At 49.9% G+C, this 25,156-nt stretch overlaps 1 protein-coding gene across 1 annotated transcript; it reads right to left on the reverse strand.

Annotated features, from left to right (window-relative positions):
• Positions 1-3,220: 3,220 nt before the first annotated feature.
• NR2E3 (nuclear receptor subfamily 2 group E member 3) lies at positions 3,221-8,875 on the reverse strand. The gene is made up of 8 exons (XM_042987682.1): positions 8,768-8,875; positions 8,103-8,229; positions 7,831-7,934; positions 7,491-7,739; positions 7,197-7,372; positions 6,064-6,310; positions 5,696-5,801; positions 3,221-3,353 (listed from the first exon to the last, which is right to left on the reverse strand). Exons 1-8 carry the CDS (start codon positions 8,859-8,861, stop codon positions 3,221-3,223), a joined length of 1,236 nt encoding a protein of 411 aa, XP_042843616.1. The 5' UTR covers positions 8,862-8,875.
• Positions 8,876-25,156: the final 16,281 nt, after the last annotated feature.

Here is a 25,156-nt window from a genome sequence, read left to right on the forward strand (position 1 = left end):
GGGGCAGGGGCAGAGAGAGAGGGAGACACAGAATCCAAAGCAGGCTCCAGGCTCTGAGCTGTCAGCACAGAGTCTAACGTGGGGCTCGAACTCACACACCGTGAGATCATGACCTGAGCTGAAGTCGGTCGCTGAACCAACTGAGCCACCCAGGCGCCCCAAGAAATGCCATTTTTAAGACATCCCCTGTGATAGCTGAATCTACAACAAACCTCCCAATTATGAAGAAAGCAGAAAGGTGTAAGGAGACAAGTTCTAAAGAGACCAGAGCCTTGTGTTTTTGTTTTTTGTTTTTTGGGGTTTTTTTTTTTGTTTTTTTAATTGTTCTTCTATATTGGGTAGCAGTACAGTGTCTAAGAGCCAGGGACTTAACCATGAAACCAAATCAGACACATGTAATATCTGATTGTTGAGTCTGTGGGCATCTCGGATTCCTATCTGAGTATGTCTCCTCCCAGTTCTGGGTGGCCATTTATCCATTCATCCAACAAATATTTGCTGAGCACCCATAAACACTGTTCCAGGTATTTGGGGTAAATTGGTACAAACAAAACGAAGCTCCCTAACCCTGTGGAGCTTGAATTTTGGGGGAAAACAATGTCCACAAGATGGAGACTAGTCATCCACAACACCTGGATTCCACAATCAGGTTATATTTATTTATTTGAATGGTGCTTCTTGGCATCTTTGGGTCTTTCTCTGCCTTTCTTACCATGAAAGTCCCTTAAGGGTGCAGGAGGATGAGTGTCCCTCCAATCTGCAAACTGCAGTTGAAAAGAAAGGCCCAGATAGGCCCACAGAGACTACCTCCATGTGCTTCATAACCAAAGACATTTCTAGATTTGAGGGCAAAAAAGCTTTCACAGTATCCTCTTCCCTAGCAACAGCCCTAAATGCAATGAAGGAGAGCTCTTTTCCATCCAAATTTCAGTGGGGCCAATTTACAGCAAAATGTTGAGTAAATCCTTGAGATCCACTAAGCTCTATATTGTATTAGGAAAACAAGAGCCACTCAGTGTATTTCAGGTGAGAAGGATTTAAAAAGGAATCAGGGTTAAGTTTAACAATAAACATTGGAAGGACTGGGAAAACAAAGATCAGAGAAGCTCCTGCAGAAGGTAGAGAAAGCCAACACAGATCTCAGCCACAAGATCCAAAATTAAGAGCTTGCCTCGAAGCTACTGCAGTTCTAAGGAAGACTGCCTGAAATCTCCATCTTCCCACACAGCTGGCTGCAACTGCCTCCAGAGAATAATGGCTTCCTCCTTTACCTTCCTAGGCCCCTGTGAGTGCCTGCCTTTCATGAGCGAGCCTTAGGCAAAGGGATCCTGGGAAATGTAGTTCCTGGTGTCTCCACAACCAAAACAAGACCTTAGAAGGGGGGGTGGTATTGATGCCGGTTGCCAGCAGATAATTCAGTTTATGTAGCTCCTCTAATTCTCCATGACTTCTTCCTGGAGATCTCACTCTCTCCCAATATAGAATTGCTGTGCTCACACATCCCAGACACCAGCCTGTGAACTTCAACAGGCCACCTCCGCACTCCTTTATGTTCTCAGGGGCATGGCTGCAGGGTACATGTCCGGGGCGTATCTGGTCCTATTTCACCCTTGTGTCTTGTTACAGTGCCTTTGCTTGGACTTTCTGTTTGCAGGCCTTTTAAACCCTATGGTTAAAACTTTTGATAAGCAATTAGATAGTAAAATGACACTGTAGGCATTAAATGGCCTGCATAACTGAGGCATATCTGATGCTTTTAGAAGACCCAGAGTAGTTTGAGTGCTCAAGTGGGAAGGGCTTAAGCTGGGCAATATTTGCCATACTCTTTCCTCTCTGGGCACTGGCCTAGCTATTGTCATTTCCAGAGCAGAGTGTCCTGAACCACCTCCTTCCATCAAGGCAGGATATCTCTGCGAGCTAGAATTCATAACACAGGCCAAAGGGCAGGGAACCCCTAGGATTTCACATATTTCTCACATGACCTTTTCCTTCTTGACTTCAAGCATTTCTTCTGTGGGGACAGGAAATGCAACAGCGTTGTTCAGCGATTCCAGGAGTGGAGGGGTGTGGTGGGGTGGCAGTGCCAGAGTTCAGAGGAGTTGAGTCCCACTAAGGTTTGTGTTCCCTCCAAGCCTCAGGGTTTTCATTTATCGATGGGGATGATAGGTCCCTGTCCCGGAGCTAATGTGAGGATTAAATAACATGGGCATTCAGCGTTTGGTTCACTGCCTGGTGTAAAGCAAACTTTACCACCATTTTGTAGGTCTTTTGCGTCTGCCTTTGAAAAGGATGAGGCTTGGCTGAGCATTTCTCCCTAAGGAATTAAGAAGTGTTAGAGATTCCCCTTCCCAAAAAGTGCCTGTAGCTGCCTGGTTTTGAGTCAGATGGGCTCACCTTTGTTTCTAGAAGGGTGAGGAAGAACAGGAAGAGAAAGGCTGAGAGAGCCTGTGGGCTGGCGGGCCCCCATCTGGAGAGAGGCTGGCCTTTTTACTCCTGTGGGAGTTTCTGAAGCTAGGCTTGAATTTGTTGCACCTGGACTCTGACTTGGCATGGAAACCAGATGGAACACGAGTCTGTGCTCATTCCTTCCATGTCCTCAAAGGGAGAGCCTTTTCCACATGTGTTTTCTTTTTTTTTGTTGTTCACTTTTTTATTGAGATTTAACATAATACAGTAAAGTACACAAATCTTAAGTGCATGGCTCAATTAATTTTTATGAATTAGTAGATTTGTGAAACCACCACCTGGGTCAAAATAAAAACCATTTCTAGCATGCCAAAAGGCTCCCCTGGGTCCTTTCCCAGCCACCCACCTCCCTCCCCCTGAGGTAAGTACTATTCCAGCTTCTGTCACCATCCGTTAGTCTTGCCCGTTCTTGAACTTTGTATAAGCAGAACCTGTGCCTGGAAGGGTTCTTCGGTTCCACTTTTATGTCTGTGAAATTCATCCATGTTGTCACATGTGTTGGTAGTTCACTCTTCTTTATTGCTGTTTTCCATTAAATGAATAGATCACGATTTATTAATCCATCCTATTGCCAAAATACAGTTTGGGGCTATTAGGAATAAAGCTGCTATGAATATTCTTATAATCTCTTTTAGTGGACATTTCTGCCTGGTACGTGTGTACCTACAGGTGGAATTGCCGAGTCACAGGGCAAATGTTTGGCTTTGGTAGATTGTTTTCCAAAGTAGCAGTGCCCATGGTAGTTCCACGTCTCTCAGTTTTTGAACATATCACAGAGGAGCTTCTCCATTGGAGTATTCCCTATGGTCTTGCGGAAAAAGAGGAGCTCAACCCGTTCAGAAGTGATAAACCTCAAGGATGGGAGGAGCAGGAGCAATTTCCCAAACCTGAACGGGAGAGAGAACAACATCAGTTTTATTGGCAGCTTCTGAGCACGAGTCATGGGGGCGGTGGCATAAGAAAGGGTGCGTGAATATTGTTTATTGTGTGTAAAGATTGGAAAGTGAGGAGTTATTTACATTAATACTTTTACATTAATATTTACATTAATCACATATATGATTATTATGATAGCTGTGGTCAATACTATAGATATTTGAGTAAGAATATAAATTCCCCTGTGTAAGCCCGTTAGGACGATAGAGTAGCCATTAGTGAAAGTGTTCTGAAGTTGAAGCATCATTTTTGTGGTGAGATACTCCTCCAGAAGCAAAACAACTGCAGTTTTCAGTAAGAACCATTTGCCAGGGCGAGGGTCCCCAGTGCAAAGAAGGAAGGTGGATGGCGAAGCTCCACAAGACAGACGGGAGGGATCAGCAGGGTTCAGTGCCCAACATCAAGGAGGCCGCTCCAAAGTGGGGCAGCTCCACCCTCAACTCCCACCATGGAGGTCTGTGGGAGGCCTTCCCTCATGGGCCAGGTATCCGTGGGACTTGTTCTGCCCACCCAACCCGAGGGCTTCCTTTCTCTTGCGGGTGCCAAGTGGGTGGCACCCCGCAGTCCTGCCCCTCTCCCTTGCTCCTTCCCTTCTTGTTCATCTGAGTTGGGGAGTTTCAGGAAGAAGTAACTAGAAAGTCAAGTCGAGAAACTGTTTTTCAAACTGCAGGAATTCGTCCCCTAGTGGATCTGAAATTAAATTCAGTGGGTCACCACAAGCCTTAAAAAAAAAGAGAGAGAAACGGAAGAGAAACGGAGTAAATTACTGTCTGCAAGGTAAGTGCAGGTACTTTTCGGTGGGACTTTGTTTCAGTGTTTGTGTGGGGACTGGGTTGTGATGGGAACTGTATTTCTTCCTGCCTATTGCAGTTTCTAATAACTGAAATACACGGACTTAGGGAACCGAAAACCTCTCTTTCACTTCTGTCTGTAGTTGATATTGAACTGCTAAGAGGTGACGTAGGAAATCTTAATCAGAATTGGAAATCTGACACCAACCCAATATGCCCGGACATCTCTGGGAGCTGATCCCAGTAGAAAGTCTGGGAGGGCTACTGGATGTGTTGAGTGTCTGGGATGACTGTGCTTAGGACACTCTGTCGCACCTTAGGAACAGCTGTTTCTCCCCATGCTCACAGGCAGCAGAAATCTTTCTGGACAACACCATATATATTCCTTGTATACTTTGACTCCTTTAAAGGGAAATTACCTCCTGACATCATTTCTCAGATCAGAGGTGATTTGAAGATGTTCATGTTCACCTAACTTCTTCAGAGACAGCTGCTGGGCACCCCAAAAGAATGCAGATAATAAGGTCTAAAATAGCCAGTAGATGCCCGGAGGTCAAGTGGCCCAATCTATGCCGAGGCTCCACTGCATCTACTGGTGTTGGATGAACCTGGCCCCTGCCCCCACGCTCCCCCAGCCATGCTCTCAGCCTGGAGCTCCTGCCCCCAAACCCAGCCAGGGCCGGGCCATCATCCGTGCACGTGGCTTAGCCCAGTGCATCCTGACAAGATGTTACCCTGCAGCTCCAACAGACCTGGTCATGTTCCCTAAAAACTATCTCTGCCCGACTTCCCCTTTTATTTCTTGACTCCCTCTTCTGCCCGATAGCACCTCTTCTCTGGCTTCAAGTCCGACCCATTCTGACTCCTAGAGGCTCCTGCCACTGTCCTCTCCCTTCCACTCCCTATGGCCACTTCTGGAGAGCAGGACCCCAGGGACTCCCCTGGATGAGGTCAGCATGCACCGCCATCCCCGATCATATTCTCTGTACTCACTCCGGCTCTGTGCACAACACCCTTCTGCTCAAACACATACGGTGGCTCAGTCTGCCCGCCAAATCACATATGGCCTTTGGCTGGCATTCAAGTCCTGCACAGGCTGGCCCCAGAGCACTGTTCTGGCCTAATCTCCCACCTCCTCACTTGGCAGCAACCTGGTACACCTTCCGAACTGGGCTCCTGTCCTAGATACCTACATAGATACATACATAGAGATACAGGTATCTGAACTTCAGTATCTGACTAGGGTGCTTCTCGTCTTCAGTGTGCTCACTGGGCGGGGGGGGGGGGGCGGTGGGCATCCTTGGAAGGCAGCAACTTTGTCTTATGCTCATTTTGGTCCCTACTCCTGGGGCCTGGCACACAGTGGATGTTGGATTCGGGCCGGATGAACTCAGACCTTTGGGCCATCTGATCAGTGCAGCCCAGAGATGATGTCAAAGCGGTGGGGGGGAGGGTGAAGAGGAGAAGGGACAGGTGGGCAGGGAGGCACGTGCTCAGGTCACCTCACAGGCTGGCTGGGGTGGTGCGCCTTGCTGTGCTGGCTCAACATCACCTGGGACTGGTCCTGCAAGGCCTCCACGTGCTCAGGATCCTTCAGGCCTCGAGTTTCTGGAGAGAAACAAGCATCGGCAGTGAGCTCCTCTCCCAGCCTGCCCTCCGGTCCCTCCGCCCCCACAGTCAACCAGGGCCCTTAGGAGGGATGAGCCGGGCCCCGTGCCTCTCTCCTCCTGCCCCCCAGGGAAGAAGCCTCCGCCCACCTGGGGCTATGTGTGGCCGTGGAAGCAGAGCGAGAGGCAGAAGGAAATCACTGGCATTGTCGTTCTTTGACCCCAACCGCCTTTCTTTAAGGCCTGGGCAAAGACTGGGCTACCTGGTTTGAAGAGGACCAGGGCCTTCATGCAGGCGAACTCCGTGGGGTCCACCGCCAGCGCTCGGAAGCGCGAGATGGTTTCTTGCAGCACGCGGCTCTCCGCGCTGGCCAGTGCCAAGCGGCCCTGGGAGCTGCCGGCAGCGGAGGCCTCAGGTGCGGCCAGCAGCGGGCAGCTGTCCAGAGGCAGGGACCACTGTATGGCTCCGAGGAGGAAGAGTTCACTCCATGCCTCTTCCAGCAGGATCACCTGTGCTCAAGAAGGAGCGAGTGTGATGACTGAGAAACGACCTGTCCGGCTCAGACTGCAACCTCCGCCACCTTCTCTGGGGCCCTAGGAAAGGAAGGGCTGGTCCCGGATGCCCAGACCTCCTCCTGACCTCTGCCCGACACTGGCCAGGGGCCCAGAGTTCTAGGATTTGATATGATCTGGCCCAGCTGTGTAGGCTCCAAGACACTATAGCCTCCACCCAGAGGCTCAGCTGGAACATTTGGGAAGTTCCGAGAGCCGAGGGAAGTTGGGCCGCCTCGGGGGCACACCCCACGAGCATCCCAAGTTGAGTGCGTTCAGCAGGCTCTGCCTGACTTCTGAGCCGCTCCTTGCAAACCGCTGGCCAAGGACTCAGACCCTCAGAGTGTCTCTCTTCCTGGGTTTATCGTGACGCCTCCGCTTGCCCTTGAGACGCTCAGAGGGAAGTCCTACAGGTGAAGAGGTTAGGCGGAAACTGGAGCTCTGAGGTCAGAGGCACTCGTGCTCCCGGGGAGCCCAGAGTCACCCGCTCGCGCCGCTGATGGGAGGGCAGACTGCCCTGTCACACAGAGGGACTGTAGGACCTGAGGGTGTGTCTAGGGGGAGAGAGGACCCAGGGGGCCATAGGCATTGCCTTCAAATCCCTGGTCTCTGCGTCACCTCCTAGTTGCAGGTCCCACCACCATCTCTGCCCAGAGATGTGAGCGCCCCCAACGGTCACGTCCCTGAGACGCGTATCCCTGACCAACACGGACTCAGAGACATGTGCCCCCACACCGTCACCACCATCCCCACGTTTCAGGCCCCCCGCCCCCAACCATCGCCTGCACGACGGTGTATGTGCCCCCAACCCGGCTGACCCAAGTGCATCCCCTGACACGTGTACCTGATCCCGGAAGGGCAGGTTGGAGAACACGGGCAGGTTCTTGGCCCACTTGACAGCCATAAAGAGAAGGCGAGCCGATGTCTCATGGATGCTGTCCAGGCCACACGGGGATGAGGAGGAGTATGGGGATGAGGGAAACTCGGGATCATTGCTGGTGACATCAATATTCTCATCGGCTGTTGGAGGAGGAGGCTGCTCTGTGGCAGGGGCAGGGGGCGCTCAGGGCCACAGGGGTGAGGCTAAAGCCTGCTGCGGCAGCACCCAGCAGCCAGCACCCAGCCGTCCCCCACTTACCGTCCTCTGGCTCCAGCTTAGCACACGTTTCGGCCGTTATAAGGCTGGCCATGAAGTGGTGGTGACCTGGAGGTGTGAGGGCCCCGGGCCCCAGGGCTCTGGCTGCAGAAACAGGCGTGGGGCCCCGTGGACTGGGCCCTGCCGGGGCCAGGGGGGGCCCCAGGGGCTCCAGCCGGCGCTCCGGATCTAACTCCATGCTGGCCAGCCGGACCTGGGCTGTGCTTCGCGGCTGGCGTTCATTCTGCACAGCTGGGGAGGCAGGAAGGGTCAGGACCCCCCATCAGTCCTGTGCCCCCGTCTCTGCTGTCATATAGCTCTCCGGGCCGGCTCCCCGACTCACCGTCCTGGTTCATGCCCTCCTGCAAGCACTTCTTCAGCCGGCAGGCCTGGCACTGGTTCCGGTGGGCCTTGTCCACCGGGCACATCCCTGCCCCCACCTGGCACCTGCAGGAGGAGGCGAGCCCCAGGGTGTCAGTGCCCCACCCAGGCCCTGGACTGTGGCTTTGGGACACGTTTGCCCCAGTCCCTTCTTCCTTGGACGTCTTCCACCCCTCCCCGGGGTCCCCCCTCCCAGGGCTCACCCCGGTGGGGGTCCTGCCCCGCCCCCCTCACCGGTAGATGAGCCTCCGCCTCACGCTCCTCTTGAAGAAGCCACTGCAGCCGTTGCAGGCATAGATGCCATAGTGCTTCCCGCTGCTGCTGTCACCACACACGCGACACTGGAGCGAGGGGCCCACGCCTGAGGGGCAGGGGCAGGGCTGGGTCACACCCCTCCCTCCCACCTTCTCTGTGAGCCCTCCCCCCCTCCTTTCCGTTCCGGTCCCCACCCACATTTAAACACACTGGCACTCTCTCCTCCTTTACCTACACCCCCCCACCCCCCCAGCCAGCTTCTGCCCTCCCACCACCTCCTCCTCGGGGGGGCAAGTTGGCTCCAAGAGCACGCTCTCTGCCTCCACTGCCCCAGCTCCCATCGCTTCTCTGCAGGTGACTTCAGGCTCTGGCATCCCACAGAAACGTTCCTGACCACATCCCTGGGAGCTCGGCTGCCACACCCCAAGGCTGCTTCTCTCTCTTTTCCTATCAGTTCAGCTGTCCCATCCTAACTCTGCTGACCGCCCCCCCCCCCCCCCGTTTCTAGGATTCTGGGTTTGCTGGCCTGTCCCCTCACTCTTGCCCACGGACCTTGGGGCTCTTTTTCGTGGTCTCTGCAAATCTCAGGTCCTCCACACTCCACTCCCCCAAAGGCCCAGATGCTGCCTCCAGGAAAGCCATACCTGCTGGCTCCTCTCCCAGGCCCCATGTGCCTGGAGACTCCTTCCGGGAAGCAGCTGCAGTGGCTGGCACAGCTGCAGCCATGTTGGCGCTCATCCGCAGGCAGTGGGCCTGGTGCTAGCGGGTCCCCCGCTTCCTGCCTGAGGGAGGCCTCCTGAGGGGGCGCAGCCGTGCTCCCCCTCTTTCCACCTCTGTCCCTCTCTTGGTGCCCCCGTCCCTCTTCTATTTCGACTTCTCTGTCTCCCTGGCCCTGGTGGTCTCCCTCTGTCTTTGTCTCCCTCCCGAGTCTTTCTTCTCTGTTCTGTCTGTCGGTCTGAACTCAGGAGCTGCCCCAACTTCCCCTCACAGCAGCGGCTCTGGATCTAGGAGATTTCTCCCAGGGCAGCACTGGACGTAGCTTATGATCCTCTTAATCTTTACTGTCTCCGCAGGGGATCAACCAGCCACACCTGCAGCGTCACCAAGGTGCCCGCTGAGCCGGTCGATCTTGCTGCCCCCACACCAGCCCCCAGGCTGCCCAGGGTCCCCTGGTCCCTTCCCCTCTGTGCCCTCAACCTGCTCACCGTTCAATGCCAAATCTTGAAGGGAGGTGTGGACTCCAGGTCCCCTAGGACTTTCAACCTTTTGGAGCTGCTTGGCATGTGTCTGGGAGCAAGTGTGTGTCTGGGAGGTGTGTGTGCGTCTGTGTGTCTGTGTGCCTCCATGTGTGTGGTGCTCACTGTGGCTCCAGCTTTCCACCCTCATGGTTCCCACCCAAGCCCTCGATAAGGGTCTCGGGTCCCCTAGAAGGGGGCTCTCCACACGTCCAGCACAGAGGTGGCTCCCGTCACGCATGGGAATGGCTCTAATGTAGGGTCTGAGGCTGGCCTAGAGGCAGGGGGGCCTGAGGCCCAAGGTGGAGAGTCTCCTTCAGGTCTGTGAGGAGCAGAAGAGGAGCCGTAAACATTTTCCTCACCCTCCCGGGGAGCAGGGCCTGCAGGATGGGGGGTGTGAGGACACAGCTCCTGAGCCTGGCAATGGCGTCTCGGGTGGCCTCTCCTCCTTTCCGACTTGGCCTCACGGTCCTAGGCAGGCTGGCCTCCCTGCTGTCCCCAGATCCAGGCTTCCCAGCTCGAGCCCAGTGTGGTTCTGAGGTGAGGAGATGGAAGGAGGGGTCTGCGCCTCTGTGAACCAAGCCTGGGGTTCAGAAGGAGCGTGGAGAGAGCCCAGACAGAGCCATATGTAACCCCTGCTCCCGCACAGGCCAGCCATACGTCCCTGAGCGAGTGATCTAGGCTTTCTGAGCTTCAGATTCCTCGTCTGTGAAAACAGGTGACAAAACTACCTGTCTTGCAGTGTAGTGGGGAAACCAAGAGAATTCCCAATGTGTTTCAGTGCCTGGTACTCAATAAGAGCATCATAAATGATGGGGGCTGTTATTATGATGATTTCTCTGAGGAGATCACAGAGCAATCCCCAGGAAATAGCCTTTCCTGTCCCCTGTCCCCACGTCCATTCTTGCCTCCTTCCTGGGATAGAGCAGAGAGCCCTGCATTGGTCTGGAGGGGACCACCCATCCTCAGCAGACCTGCTCGCCTCTGGGGCTTAGAGCCCAAGGGGAAGGGGGACAGTGAGAAGTTTCTGGAAGGATCATGGAGTGAAGGGGATGGGGGCGGGGGGGGCGGGGCCCTTATGTATGTGGGGTTAACCCTCACTGTGACAGAGAAGCACTACTGGGGATTTGGGAAGTCAGCTCGAGGGGCTTTGCAGGGTAATCCGCTTTCCCAGGCCTCAGAAGATCGAGGCCACCAGGCCGAGGCCCCACACCTGACCTCCTCTGCCTCTGTGCTCACCTGCACCCCTTCCTGGCAGGCAGCCCTCAGGGCCCTCTACTGCACAGTCCGCAGCTCCACCTAACCTCCAAAGCCACGGGCATCTCCCTTGAACTTGATTGACCGGTCTCTCCTTTGGAAAGCTTGTCTCTCCCACTCCGGAGCATGTCTTTACCATCGCCCTCCGCACCCTGAATGGTCATCACTCAGGGCGCCCCAAAGCACGCCCCAGCCGACCTTTTCACCCTGTCCTTGGGTGATGATCTCACATGCCTGTGCAGCTTCCACGACCCCGTCACACCTGCCTGGATCTGGGCCGGAGCTTCCACCCACAGACCCACTCAGAGTTCAGGTGTGGAGACCGACTCCACACGCCCCAACGGGCTCATACCCAGCTCGTCCACAGAGACGGTCACTGAAGGCCCTGGATTGAGGGCCTGCCCTGATCAGGCATGCTCAGGGAGGAAAGCACCCTAGGCTGAGTTGAGGACCTTTGACCCTGGAGGTCGGGGCCAAGGAAGAGCCCCTGGGAAAATCAGGACAGCGTGGGGCGTGGGGGCCAGGGAAGGGGAGGATTCGAGGGTGGAGCCATCCATCCACCAGGCCAAGTGTCCTGTGATGTTTTTGCACCGTTGCTAGTGAGAAGGAGACAGCGAGCAAGACGAGTGCTTGCACAAATGCTTGCAATATCCTATCCAACACTCACAGCAACCTTCAACCCAGAGGTGAGGAAACTGAGTCTCAGAGAGGTTAAGCAAACTGCTTCAGGCCACACAGCTGCAGAATGGTAGAGGAGCCTGGGGAAGGAGACAGGGCTCTCAAAACGATGTCAGGTCCCCACCATGCTTTCCACCATGGTGCTCTCCAAGGAGACCGGGCGTCTCTTTGGCTTTAGCTGGCGCTCACGACGAGCGCTCTTCCCAGGAGAGGGAGAGCGGACCACCCTGGGCGGGAGAGAGAAACTCCAGGGCCGGATCTTGTCCTCACCAACACTGATGAGCAATAATGACCAACCGCAGGTTATCTTTCTCTCCTCGGTCGGTCGATGGAAGATTCCAGGGACGGGGTTTGGAGCCTCAGGTCAGCCGGGCTTGTGAATGACAAGGTGCTTAAAGGACACTGGCTCATTTTTAACTTGTCTTTGCTTTCCTCGTATTCCGTAGCGGGTATGTATTACTTAGAATGGAAAAAATAAATCCATCAGAATAAAAGATACTAGCAATGTTTGACGTGCCTGTTCTTAACACTGTGTTGACACCTCACGTTATTTTGGTTTCGGGCTGGCTCCTCCGTCACCCTGGCCCTCCGTTCTTCGGGTTCTTTAGCGGGTTGGCCCCAGCCGGAGCCAGGACTGTGCTGGGGGAAGGGTGGGGGGAGGATGACACCCCAGCGGGGCTGGGGGCAGGGGCTCTCTCCCGATTTGTGACCACCAGCTGCTGGGGCAGACGCCAAAGGATTACCCGGCCCAAAGCCTTGAATCTGCTGACGAAGCTGCCAGAGGCCACCTTATCACTAATACAATTATACCCCCAGGGAACAGGTCAGCAACTTCCTTCTGACTCCCTGGAGGTCTGGGGCAGGTGGGGAGGGGGTGAATGGTAAAGGCTGCGGAAATGACTTTTTCCAGGTAAAACCCCCTGCCCCAGCCTGTCTAGGGCCTGCCATACCCTGTGTCACTGAGAGATGACCCAGATGTAGTCAGGAGGACGAGTGGCTTCTGGGATGAGGTCTGGTTGGCTGGGCTGAACACCACGGTTCCAGGAGCCACGGGCTTCTGGTTTGGGGCAAGCTGCGCTCATGGCATTTGGTCCTGGGACCATGTTTCCCGGGAGTTTTCAAAAATTCTCTTTATTCCCCCACCCATGCGTCTTCATGACCTCAGAGAAGGGATAGCTAGTGATGTGTTCACAGGCTCGGGAACTCAGGACGCCAGTTCCACTTCCAGGAAACTATCCCTTGGAAAATTTCACAAAGATTTAATTGTGGGGCTGTTCCCTGCGGCAACTGTCGTAAAACACCCCTCTGGAGACAACTGGCCGAATACAGTCTGCTCCATCCCGACAGCGGAATGCTGAGCAGCCTTTGCAGATGGTCACGTTTCTGTATTCATTTACACGGAAATATGCCCAGTGTTTCAACTTGAAAGCCAGCTACAAAACAGCATGCACAGTTTGATTTCATGTGTTTTGGGGGAATTTCTGGCCAAAGATCATGAGACTCCTTTCTCGTTGTTAGGACCTAAATTCGTCAATAGTTTCTTTTTCTAGAGCAGTGAGCGGAAGATTCAGGACTTGGGAGAGGCAGACACCAGCAGGAACGTTTCTCAACAAAGCCTCTTTCTTTTCTTTTCCAGATAACATTTAGAAATGATCAGATAGTTCTCCCAGCCTTTGGCTTGTGAAGTGCTTCTCCCAGAATCATTTTAGAGGTCCGAGCAGAAGTGGAGAGGCTCCCTCTTCCGTCCCAGGGGAGCAGACAAAAGGCGGTCTGTCCAGGACGCGTCTGATCTGCAGCTCCAGCTAGGGTTGACCCCTTCCTCTGTCCCTGATGACCGGTAGTGAAGGACGCCTGTTTAACTTCTCCCCCCCGGCTGCTGCGAGAGGTGGGCTTCTCCCGTCTCTAGCAGAGCTATTATAAAGATGCCACAAGCAGAACTTCTCGCCACAAAGCAGAAGTCTGGCTGTTTTGTTTGAATGTTTAATAATGAACATGTATTACAATTATAAGCAAGATAAAGCTCTTTTCATTAAAAAAAAAAAAAGGAACGGCTAATTTGAAATAAATACTAATACTACCACTAACAATAATTAATAATAATAGGAAGTACTTACAAAGAAATTGTTCAGCATTTCTGTGTGTAAGAAAGAAATGCTTCTCAGGCCCTCGATTTCGCTCCCTCATTACTGGAGGGGAAGGTTAAAATCTTGAACAGCAGATTAGGCCTGAGCCCTGCCTCAACAGACAGCTACAGGTGGGTGCAGCCTGGTCCTGGAGGCGCCCTTTCTCTGTCTACACCTGCTTTAGCCCCATCCATGCTGTGCTGGGGAGGCACTGGAGGCTCCCTGCCCGGGCAGGGGCAACTGGGCTGGGGAGAGCTCTTGGAAAACCAGTACAAAAGTATTTTAAAAGTTTAACAAGAGGTAAAACCATACCAGTGTATTCTAGCTGACTGACTCCTGGTTCTAATATTTATCATCTCCGAGAAATGAAACAACCTAACACAGGGGTTTTCAACTTGGGCCCTATTGACATTTGAGCCAGAAAATTCTGTGTCGTGGGGGCTGTTCTGTGTGTTGTAGGGCATTTAGCAGCACCCCTGGCCTCTCCCCACTAGATGCCAGTGGCGTCCCCTTCTCCCCAGTTGAGACAATCAAAAATGTCTCCAGACATTGCCAAAAATGTCCCCCGAGGGGCAAACTTGTTCTTGGTTGAGAATCACTGGGTCTAAGCCATGTTATTTCCTGCTTTCCTGGAGACAGTTCGCCAAGTCTGTTTTTACAGATGCAGGAAGCACAGCCCAAGACAAATGTCCACGAGGAGCCCCAGGCCGTCGGGCATGTAACATTATCTTCGGTATGCAGACTCAAGAACTATCTGGAAGGACGTTCAAAGTGTTGACAGAGGTTTCTCTGGAGGAGAATTTTACTATGTTATTTTCTTCTTTATATTTATCTGTGTTGTTTGAATGTTTAATAATGAACATGTATTGTAACTGTAATCAAGATAAGGCTTTTCGTGTTTTTAAAAGAGACCAGCTAATTTGAAATAAATATGACCTGTAATAATAACAAAAATGGGAACTCTTTATTAAGAAATTGTTGTGTAGCAGCCAGAGTTCTAAGTGTTTTTATGTGTGAACTTTTTAAATCCTCCCAATAGCACTATCAGACCGATGTTATTGCTCTTGTCCTCTCGTTACAAAACAAGAATGACAGAGAGGTTTAGCGACTCATCTAATGTCACACAGCTAGTAGGTGATAGAGCTGGGATTCAAACCCAGGCAGATAAAGTGGTTATTTTAGGAGAATGTGTCTGCCCAAGGGTAAGGGGGGAGAAAAACGGGAATATCGTATTTCCGAAAAAAAAAAAAAAACACCCAAACAAACCCCAAAACAAAAACCATCCTCATACATTTAATAAAGAAAATCTCCTCCAAGACACATTCTGTCTCCAGGTAAGTTGAAAGAATAAAGTAGATATGCTGGGCTATGGAAAGTCACTTTGAATTGGCACTTCTGTTCCCAGCTTTTCTATGGGATGCAGAGTCTTAGATTCAAACTACAATACAAATCAAAGAGGAAAGTGAAAGAATTATTCTACAGGAAATGTCTTTTTTTTCTATGTTTGCTTTTAATGCGATGGCTGGGGGGGGCGGGGGGGGGGCTTCACCAGGTATGACAACATGACTAGTAGTGCACATGCATGAAGGTGTGTGTGTGTGTGTGTGTGTATAGAATCCGGCCCTTCTGTGACAAAGGCAGGCTGAGATTTGTTATATGGACGCAAAGATGCTGTCTCTCCCCATGTCTGTTGTGGTTTATTCTTGAGGTCTCAGACAACGTCATGACAGCCGCACAAGCTTCTAGAAATTTCCCCCAAAACAACTCTTCAGACGAGCAGCTGTTCAAATGTAAACTTGGCACATTTTCCTTCTTGACTTTTGATATGGACGGAAGCTGTATTTTCTGACCTTAGCTATATTTATTAATTGGTGAAAATGCTAAATTGAGGTAATAAATATCCAGTGTCTCTCCACAGAGATGAAGGAGGTATTCTTTAGAATGGCTTCATAGAAAATGCATCCGCTCCACGCAATTCTCCCTACGATGTCATGGTACAGGAGGGGTCCCGGAGTAACTGGCCACTGCCCAACTTGTCAGCTGGGCCGCGAAGGTCTCCTGGGTCCCTGAGCACAGCACATTCCCTCACAGCCTGTGGTCTTTGCATATGCTGTTCTGGCTCCCCAGTTATCTCCGAAGGGGTTTGAAAGACCTGCCCTTTAGCAGAATTTCCTACACAGACACTACAACGTGATATGTCAAGATGTTGCTTTCAGTCATCATGCATTGGAAATAGCTCAATATATATATTTTAATGTAACAAATTATGGCACTTTTCCAAAATGGCTCTTTGCCACTGGAAGGGGTTATATGGAAAAATGTTATGATGAAATAGCAAGCGACAATATGCCACAAACACTAAGGCATTTGTGAACAAAACTAAGCTAGTCCTGCTAAGTCAGAGGCATTCTGGTTATTAAATTTAATATGTTTAAATTTTTAATATAACATAGCACTTAATAGAAATTAGCATTATTGTACTGAGCGTTTATGTTGTCATACTGTTTCTTCAGCATGCTTATCTATTTATTTGATGGTCTATTTCCAAAGGTAATTTCTTTAAAAACATTTTTTTTTAATGTTTATTTTTGAGAGAGAGAGACAGAGAGAGTGAGTGGGGTGGGGCAGAGAGAGAGGGAGACACAGAATCCAAAGGAGGTTCCAGGCCCTGAGCTGTCAGCACAGAGCCCGATGCAGGGCTCGAACTCATGAACCATGAGATCATGATCTGAGCCAAAGTCAGACACTGAAGTGACTGAGCTACCCAGGCACCCCCAAAGGTAATTTCTAACTAAGGCTGTGATCTATCATTTTGTTCCCAGACACAATTTCAAGGTGAGATTTCTGAGTAAGACACTGAAATTTAAAATAACTTTTCTGGAAGTCTGAACTTATTTCAAAAATAAAATGTTAAAAAACACATATGTTAAGGACTTGTTTTAAATGTAGCTTGTTATGACAGGGGTATCATGCTTATGCTTAATGAAAAAGTACCTTGGTCTGTTAGAAGCTATCCCAAAGTATTTACTGGTGAAGTGATTCAATGTGTTGGGTTTGCTTTTTAAAAAATATAGCACAAAAATTTTGTTTCATAAACGAGTGAACGGAAGGAGGAAGTGTGTCAAAGCAGAACAACTAAAGTTGATGGTTGATGATGTGGGAGATGGGTCCATGGTATTTCGTTGAACTATTATCTGTAATTTTGTCTATGATGGACGTTTTATATAATAAAAAATTAATTTAAAAACATACACACACATTTTTCAACACGAAAACTGAAACAAAAAAAATGTGGTTGATGGCTTTGGACATACCTTCCAGCCTAAATCTTTTTGCTTTCTCCCTTTGCTTCCACCACTCCCACCCTAAATCTGTCTTCACTGACCCTTTCGATCTCGCTATGTAGTTTTGAGGAGCTAAGCTGAAGGGGGTGATGCCATAGAGGAAAATTCCAGGTGCTGGCTTTGGATGAGGTTGGCTATTACATGCATCAGCGCCCCCTCCTGGAAGGAGAAAAAGGCAGCGGTACCCTTGAGCTTTCTCACTGTGTCAGAGTGCCTGGCTTTAAAAAGAAAAAAAATATTGGGGCACCTGGGTGGCTCAGTCGGCTGGGTGTCCAACTTCGGCTCAGGTCATGATCTCACTGCTCATGAGTTCGAGCCCCGCATCGGGCTCTGTGCTAAGAGCTTGGAGCCTGGAGCCTCCTCTAGATTCTGTCTCTATCTCTGTGTACCTTCCTTGCTCTGTCTCTGTCTCTCAAAAAATAAAAAAAATAAAATAAAATAATTAAAAAGAAAAAATATTATGGTGCAAGTTTGATTATTTATGTATTCATTATTAAATTTTTTCCAGCTTCGTTAAGGTATAACTGACATATAACATTATATAAGTTTAAGGTGTACCACGTGTTGATTTGATACACTTATGTCTTGTGAAATGGTTACCACGGTAGTGTTAACGCCTCCATCACCTCACATAAGGACCACTGCTTTTCTGTGATGAGAACATTTGAGATCTATTCTCCTGGCCTTATAACTGGAGGTTTGTACCCCGTTGACCAACATCTGCCCTCGCCCTCTTCCTCTAGCTGACCCTTCCTCACGCTTTGAGACACAGCTCCAATCCTCTTCTCAGACCAGACTCTCTAACATCTCTCCCCACATCCCAGTCACAATCAGAAATAAGGAGAGCTTGGGTGGCTTTGTCGGTTGAGTGTCTGACTCTTGGTTTCAGCTCAGGTCATGATCCCAGGGTCGTGGGATCAACGATCCTAGGGTTTTGGGGTCAAGCCCCACGTTGGGCTGAGCATGGGGCCTGCTTAAGATTCTCCCCACCCTCCCTCTGAAGTAAATATATTTTAAAAAAAGAGAGAGAGAGAGAGAAAGAAAAAGAAACTATTCTAGTCATCTATTTGTTCAGTTAGTGTCTGTCTCCTTCAACCAGAATGTAAGCTTTATGAGACCAGAAATCTCATCTATCTTGCTTAAGGGTTTGACACATGGAAGGAGTCTGATAATTATCTGCTGAACGGCCGACCGGATGCATCAGTGAAAGCTTCCCCTATCTCTCTGGCAGAGTTTGCTGTTCCTTTCAGGTATAGGACAATGGTTTTCAAGGTGTGCTGAGTAAAGGGGCTGGCAAGGGTGAGCCCTTCTGTGACTTCAACCAGAACACCTCCAGATTTGTGTCTTATAATTGGTAGAAATTAGTTTGAAGAAAGGTTTCTTCCTAAAAAGTGACCAGAGGATTGCAGGTAACCTCAGGTAAGATACTCTGTTAGCTGTGTGGCCTTGGAGAAGCCTCTTAACTTCTCTGGGCTGTTATAATAAAGCAATAGCGGTGTTCATAAACCTTACCTGTTTGCAGACAGGAAACTGAATTAGAACACTTTCCAAGTCCTCTCCCAGATCCGCGATGGTAGCAGTAGTCAAAATATTAAGAGGCAGCTTGATCTACTTGCAATAACCAGAAAGGCCACAAGATGGAGGTGTTACTCCATGAGAAAAGCTTTTCCTGCTCCCTGGAATGTTTCACTTCCCCAATTCTAGCAGGAGCGAGAGATTTGGGAATTTCTTCTTTGAAATTACAGAAAAGAAGAAAAAACAATCAGCACTCTCAACTTCAGGCAGAGGATTTAAAATCTTTTAGCGATGAATCCTGGCAGAGTTACCCAGTGTGGAACGCAAAGCTTTGTTCTACCAAAGCATCCAAGAGGAGCTTCTGCGATGGAGGAATGAGCTAAATTTGGTTCCTCTGTGTTTTAGAGGCAATCGCCTCAAGGGCCAGATTACCAGAGTCTGGGAGGCACTGAGCAGGAAGGACATTTTCTGCATTAAGGTTGTGGCAGGAATCTTTGTCGTGTCATACTGTATTGGTAGGATAAGAAAGGGTGAAAGCACCAGATTAGGCAAAAATACAGTTGATCCAAGAGGACACGTCTCACTCAGCAGACCTTTGGGGCAGAGGCGGGATGATGCGGAGGAGACTAGAGTGTTGACTGCTTGCTGCCGTGGAGACAGGGAAGCTGGAAGGGTGCTCAGAACAGGTTCGGAAGAAGGCGATGACTGACATCCCCTGGGAGAGGGTCTGCGTGAGAATGAAGAGTGGAAGTGAGCCTGTAGATCTGCCTGTTGTTTCCCCCAGAATGTGGTCATCAGAATAAATGAGCTGAACATTCCTGAATCCAGGCCAGACCCACCTGTCAGGCCTGCTTGTGGATGGAGGAGGCTTGGTGACCTTCATGCAGAGACCTGGGCGCGTCTGCTACCTTGCCGGCTCTCCCACGTGCCTCCTGTAGCTGGGGAGCACCCCCCCCACCCCACCCCCCACCCCCACCTTCCCGAGGGCCCAGCCAGAGAAGGAGCATCGGGAAGGCTGCTTGGAGTCACCCCAACCTCTAGGCTGCTTGCGCTCAAGTAATGTGCAGACAGCTTTTTATTTTATTTTAAAAATGTTTATTTATTTAGGGGCGCCTGGGTGGCTCAGTCGGTTAAGCGTCCGACTTTGGCTCAGGGCATGATCTCGGCGGTCCGTGAGTTTGAGCCCCGCATCGGGCTCTGTGCTGACAGCTCAGAGCCTGGAGCCTGTTTCGGATTCTGTGTCTCCCTCTCTCTGACCCTCCCCCGTTCATGCTCTGTCTCTCTCTGTCTCAAAAATAAATAAACATTTAAAAAAAAATTTTTTTAAATGTTTATTTATTTATTTGAGAGAGAGTGTGAGCAGGAGAGGGGCAGAGAGAGAGAGAGAGACTGCCAAGAGAGAGCCCCAACACAGGGCTCGATCCCACAGACCATGAGATCACGACCGGAGCTGAAATCAAGAGTGGGACGCCTCACCGGCTAAGCCACCCAGCGGCCCCCAGACAGCTTTTCAAAGGAACGTCATTGTTTTCCTAACCTCCAGTGTTGAATCAAATAACCTCATGTTTTACTTTAATGCTATAAAAATTGAACTAAGTGGAAGGATAGAACTCTTAAAGAACTGTATAATCAAAATGAAACTGCTAATTAAGTGAAAACACTATTACGAGCACACAGAATTAAAAGCAACAACACGGATAGGACGGATGATGCTTTGCTGGGACCCAGCGGCCGCTCAGGACGTAGAAAGAGGAACCAAGTGTATGATGGAGATTCTTTTGGGTTTGGCGTGGCTTGTCCAAGGAACTCGCTGCACTGCTGCCGGTCTTTTGCCTCAAATGGCAGGTGTTTGACACACTCTGGCCTTTGCTTTGTGGACATCCACTCTTTCACACCAAATATGACCCCTTATTAGCTCCGCTCGTGACAATTAAAGCTATAGCACCTGGTCCCAGTGCTGGACCCAATGGCAGTGTTGGACTGGAGGGACTCAATCAGACGATGGAGTATTTGTACGTGCCTATTTTTTTATTATTAATTTTTTAAATGTTTATTTTTGAGACAGAGAGAGTGTGGATGGGGGGAGGGGCAGAGAGAGGGAGACAGAACGTGAAGCAGGCTCCAGGCTCTGAGCTGTCAGCACAGAGCCTGATGCTGGGCTCGAACTCACGAACCGTGAGATCATGACCTGAGCTGAAGTCCGACGCTCAACCGACTGAGCCACCCAGGTGCCCCTGTACGTGCCTGTTTTTAAAAGATTATTATTAACATAAAAACACAAAATGAAAAAAATTACTATTGGAAACACTCCTGAAAAAAAACAAAACAAAACAACCACCATTTAATTAAGTTCTCTCCCCAGGATGAATTCCCAGTCATGGGATTAAGTGAAAGGGTGTGGTCAGCCTTGTGGCTCTTGTTACATTATGTCAGTGGACTTCCTTAAATCAACATTTTCAGCGAAATGGTATTTCTCAGCTTGCCTCAGAGGCTGATGGTTTAACCCAGGAAAATAAGCGTTTGGGGCACAGTTAACACACATGCACAGCTCGTGTCAGGCTGGGGACCTCACTCGAACCCCGTCACTCCTCCCCACACATGCCTGATTGGCTTCTTCTCTCACCCAGGGTGAAACCAAAGTCTTCCCCAGGCCCCCAGGGCACCTGACCTCATCTCCTGCTCCCCAAGTTCTCCCACTGCCTGCTTTGTGCTCTCCTGGAGGCAGAGCTCTGGCACGTTCCTCTGCCTGGAACATCCTTACCCAGGTAGCCACGCGGTGGGCTGGCTCCTGCACCCCCTAACCATCCCGTTTAAAATCGTACGTCCCGCCCATCCCTCCCACTCCCCATCCATCTTCCCAGCTTTGCTGACATATTACCGACATGCCACACATCAGTTACCTGTTTACGTCTTTTTTCTGCCTCCCCCATGAGCACGTAACCTCTCTGAGCTCTTATTCCACTTGGTATACTGCTACATATTCACCCCCTAGCAGAGTATCAGGCAAAGAGTAGGTGCTCAATAAACATTTGTTGAATGAGTGAATGAATGACTGTCATGACTGGGGAGGCATAAAGGCAGGTGATAGAAAGTTAATTTCACAAAAATGAACTATTGGGACCTCATCAAAATAAAAACCTTCTGCACAGCGAAGGAAATAATCAACAAAACTAAAAGGCAACCGACGGAATGGGAGAAGATATTTGCAAATGACATATCAGATGAAGGGTTAGTATCCAAAATCTACAAAGAACTTATCAAACTCAACACCCAAAAAAACAAATAATCCAGTGAAGAAATGGGCAAAAGACTGGAATAGACTCTTTTCCAAAGAAGACATCCAGATGGCCAACCGACACATGAAAAAATGCTCCACATCACTCATCATCCAGGAAATACAAATCAAAACCACCATGAGATATCCCCTCACACCTGTCAGAATGGCTAACATCAACAACTCAGGCAACAACAGATGTTGGCGAGGATGCAGAGAAAGAGGATCTCTTTTGCATTGTTGGTGGGAATGCAAACTGGTGCAGCCACTCTGGAAGACAGGATGGAGATTCCTCAAAAAACTAAAAATAGAACTACCCTAAGACCCAGCAATTGCACTACTAGGCATTTATCCAAGGGATACGGGTGTGCTGTTTCTAAGGGGCATGTGCACCCCAATGTTTATAGCAGCACTATCAACAATAGCCAAAGTATGGAAAGAGCCCAAATGTCCATCGATGGATGAATGGAGAAAGAAGATGTGGTATATATATATGTGTATATATATATATATATATATATACACAATGGAGTATTACTTGGCAATCAAAAAGAATGAAATCTTGCCATGTGCAACTACGTGAATGGAACTGGAGGGTATTATGCTAGGTGAAATTAGTCAGAGAAAGACAAAAATCATAGGACTTCACTCATATGAGGACTTTAAGAGACAAAACAGATGAACATAAGGGAAGGGAAACAAAAATAATAAAAAAACAGGGAGGGGGACAAAACAGATGAGACTCATAAATATGGAGAATGAACTGAGGGTTACTGGAGGGGCTGTGGGAGGGGGGATGGGCTAAATGGGTAAGGGGCATTTAGGAATCTACTCCTGAAAGCATTGTTGCACTACATGCTAACTAACTTGGATGTAAATTAAAAGAATAAAATAAAATTAAAATTAAAAAAAAAAAGTGAACTTCAGGGCGCCTGGGTGGCTCAGTTGGTTGAGCATCCGGCTCTTGATTTCAGCTCAGCTCATGATCCCAGGGTCATGGAATTGAGCTTTGCTTTGGGTTCCACACGGAGTGTGGAGCCTGCTTAAGATTCTTTCTCCCTTTCTCCCTCTGCTCCTCTCCCCCTCTCATCCCTCTCATGTGTTCTCTCTCAAATAAAAAAAAAAAAAGTGAATTCCAAGGGAGAATGCCTGAGTTGTGAGGTCAGGAACAGGTTGAGGGGTCTGCCTATGTCCCTTCCCTTGAATCTGGGTAGGCCTGTGGCAGGCTTTAACCAACAGAAAGAGGCAGGAGTGATGCCTAGGACTTCCAAGTCCAGGCCTTAAGAGACCTGGCAGCTTTCTCTTTCTCTTGCAGGCTCTTCCTTCTCCACCTGCCACGTTCAAGAGGCCCAAGTCCCTGTGGACATCACCCGGAGAAGGAGCCGTCCTCAGTGGGCCCTGAATTCCTGACCCATGGAATTGTGAGAAATAAGAAAATAGTTGCTGTTTGAAGCCACTGAGTTTTGGGGATAGTCTGTTACACGGCAACAGATAAGACAAACAGGGTCATTACCTGAGAGTGTATACTGGGTGTGAGGGGCGCCAGAGTCCGAGCTCATGTGAGCCACAGGGCAAAGATGACAGAAGTCAGGCCCCTCCGGGACTCAGGTGAGGAGCCAAGAATTCTGTCTTGACTGGGTGAGAGTAGAGGCTGATTGAGGGTGTCGAGTTCAGGTCGATTTGATCTTTTGTGTCTCACTGCTGTGCCCCTCCGACCCTGGCTGGCCTCCAAACAGGACTGACTCTGGGCTTAGAAAAACAAATGTTTGGAATCTACTCGGGAAAGCAGGACAGAGAAGTAGAGGTGCTTCCTTCGAGGCAATGGTGTGTGTGTGTGTGTATGTGTGTGTGTGTCTTTGTGTGTAACTGTCAGAGAAGCATGTCCCCGGGCTCTCCACCTGGAGCCGGAGAATCTTTGTGAAGCCACGGTCATCAGCAACAACCTCTGTGACGCACACCACACGCTCAGGGAGTAAGTTCTGGCCCACGTTTAGTTTTAAAGGGACTTTCGTCTTGCAGATGCGTTTATGCAATTCTTGCGGAGGGCCAGTGCCACGTGGAGGAACAAGCACAAACAATGAAGGTTAGATGGACCTGGGTTCGAATTCCTCAGCCACCAGGAGCTGTGTGATGGCGAGTAAATTTCCTAAACTGGTGAGACCTGGCTTCCCCAGCTGTAAAATGGAGAGAATAGTACCCAGCTGTCCGGATGGCTCCACGTATTAAATACTGCCACGCGGAGGAGGCTGTCGCATCCACACGACTCCTGAAACAGAATGCTACGGGCACCAGTGACAGTCACAACAAAGTTTGTTACGAGAGGCAAGGCCGACCGATCGGGACCAACACTCTTGGTGAGAGTGCGGCCCCGAACAGCCGGGGTACAGAGTTTTCATGGCCGATCACATCGTTTTATCATCACCTGGGAACAGAACAGAGAAACAGTTCCCAGACGAGTTAGAAACAGTTGCTGGATGGGGTGATTATTTTAGACTTTTTGCCGCTAAGTTGGTGATTATTTTAGACTTTTTGCCGCTAAGTTGCAACCAGTGGATCTCCTTGACCTTGCCTCTGATGCTCTTTTCTTTGAGCTTTTGTTTCCTTCATTGGTGAAGCCTGATTTACAAGAGTATGAAGCATAATTTACAAGAGTAAAGCAAGGCTGTTATCTCTTGACCTTCAGTGTCAGAACAAAGCTGTTATTTTTCAAGCTGCACGTTAGCCTTACACTACAACTTAACCCTTACAAGGCTAAGCGTGAGTTCCCTGCCAGTTATTAAGTAGAGCCCACGCAGTAATACCTGTTACGGCTCTTAGAAAGCCAAATCTGATGTCCGTTTATTTGCAGCTTGTTGCAGAAGCCTGGCCGCATCCACTCCGTCCGAACCCTGTGGGCGTCTCCCTATCTGCAAATGTTCCAGGTTGCACAGCATTTTGTAAAGTCCACGGGACTGATGTACCCCCAGTGCCCAAAGCAGTGCTTGGCACACAGTGTGTGCTCAAGAAGTACTTGTTGAATAAACGAGATGGACAGCCTAAGCCCATTTGAAGGAGTAGCCCTCTAACAGGCCAGAGATGAGCCGAGGCTGTGTGTTTGAACTTCCATCACTACGGTCTGGAAGTCGGCACTCGCTAAGGGCAGACATCATTGGTGGCCTCATCCATGTTTGGCCCCTCCTGCGTCTCTGCTCACAGAATCCCAATTGTGCCCAGAGCAGCGGTGTGTCCAGCCCCCGGTGGTGGATCCTGACTGGTCCACACTAGTCATGACGACCCTTCATCTTCCCAGCCTCCTTTGTGGCTGGGAATGGCCATGGAGCCTGTTTTGGCCAATGAGACCAAAGTGGAAGCCTATTGGTTATGGGAAGGGTTTCTGGGAAAGTGTTAGCTTTCTTGGTAGATGGAGGCCAACGCAATTGCACCTGTCCTTCCTCCTTCCTCCGCTGAAGGTGGATGTGATTGCTGGAGCAGGAGAAGCTGTCTTGTAACCACGAGCAAGAGGCCAAGAGAACTGCAAAGGAGCTCTGAAACTTTTTATAACTTCTTGTTATAAAATGAAAACAATTCCCCAAGTCAGTATAGTCAGGTTTTCTTTTACATGTGGCCA

This window comes from Panthera tigris, chromosome B3, assembly GCF_018350195.1.
Source record: "Panthera tigris isolate Pti1 chromosome B3, P.tigris_Pti1_mat1.1, whole genome shotgun sequence".
In the NCBI taxonomy this organism is placed as follows: domain Eukaryota; kingdom Metazoa; phylum Chordata; class Mammalia; order Carnivora; family Felidae; genus Panthera; species Panthera tigris.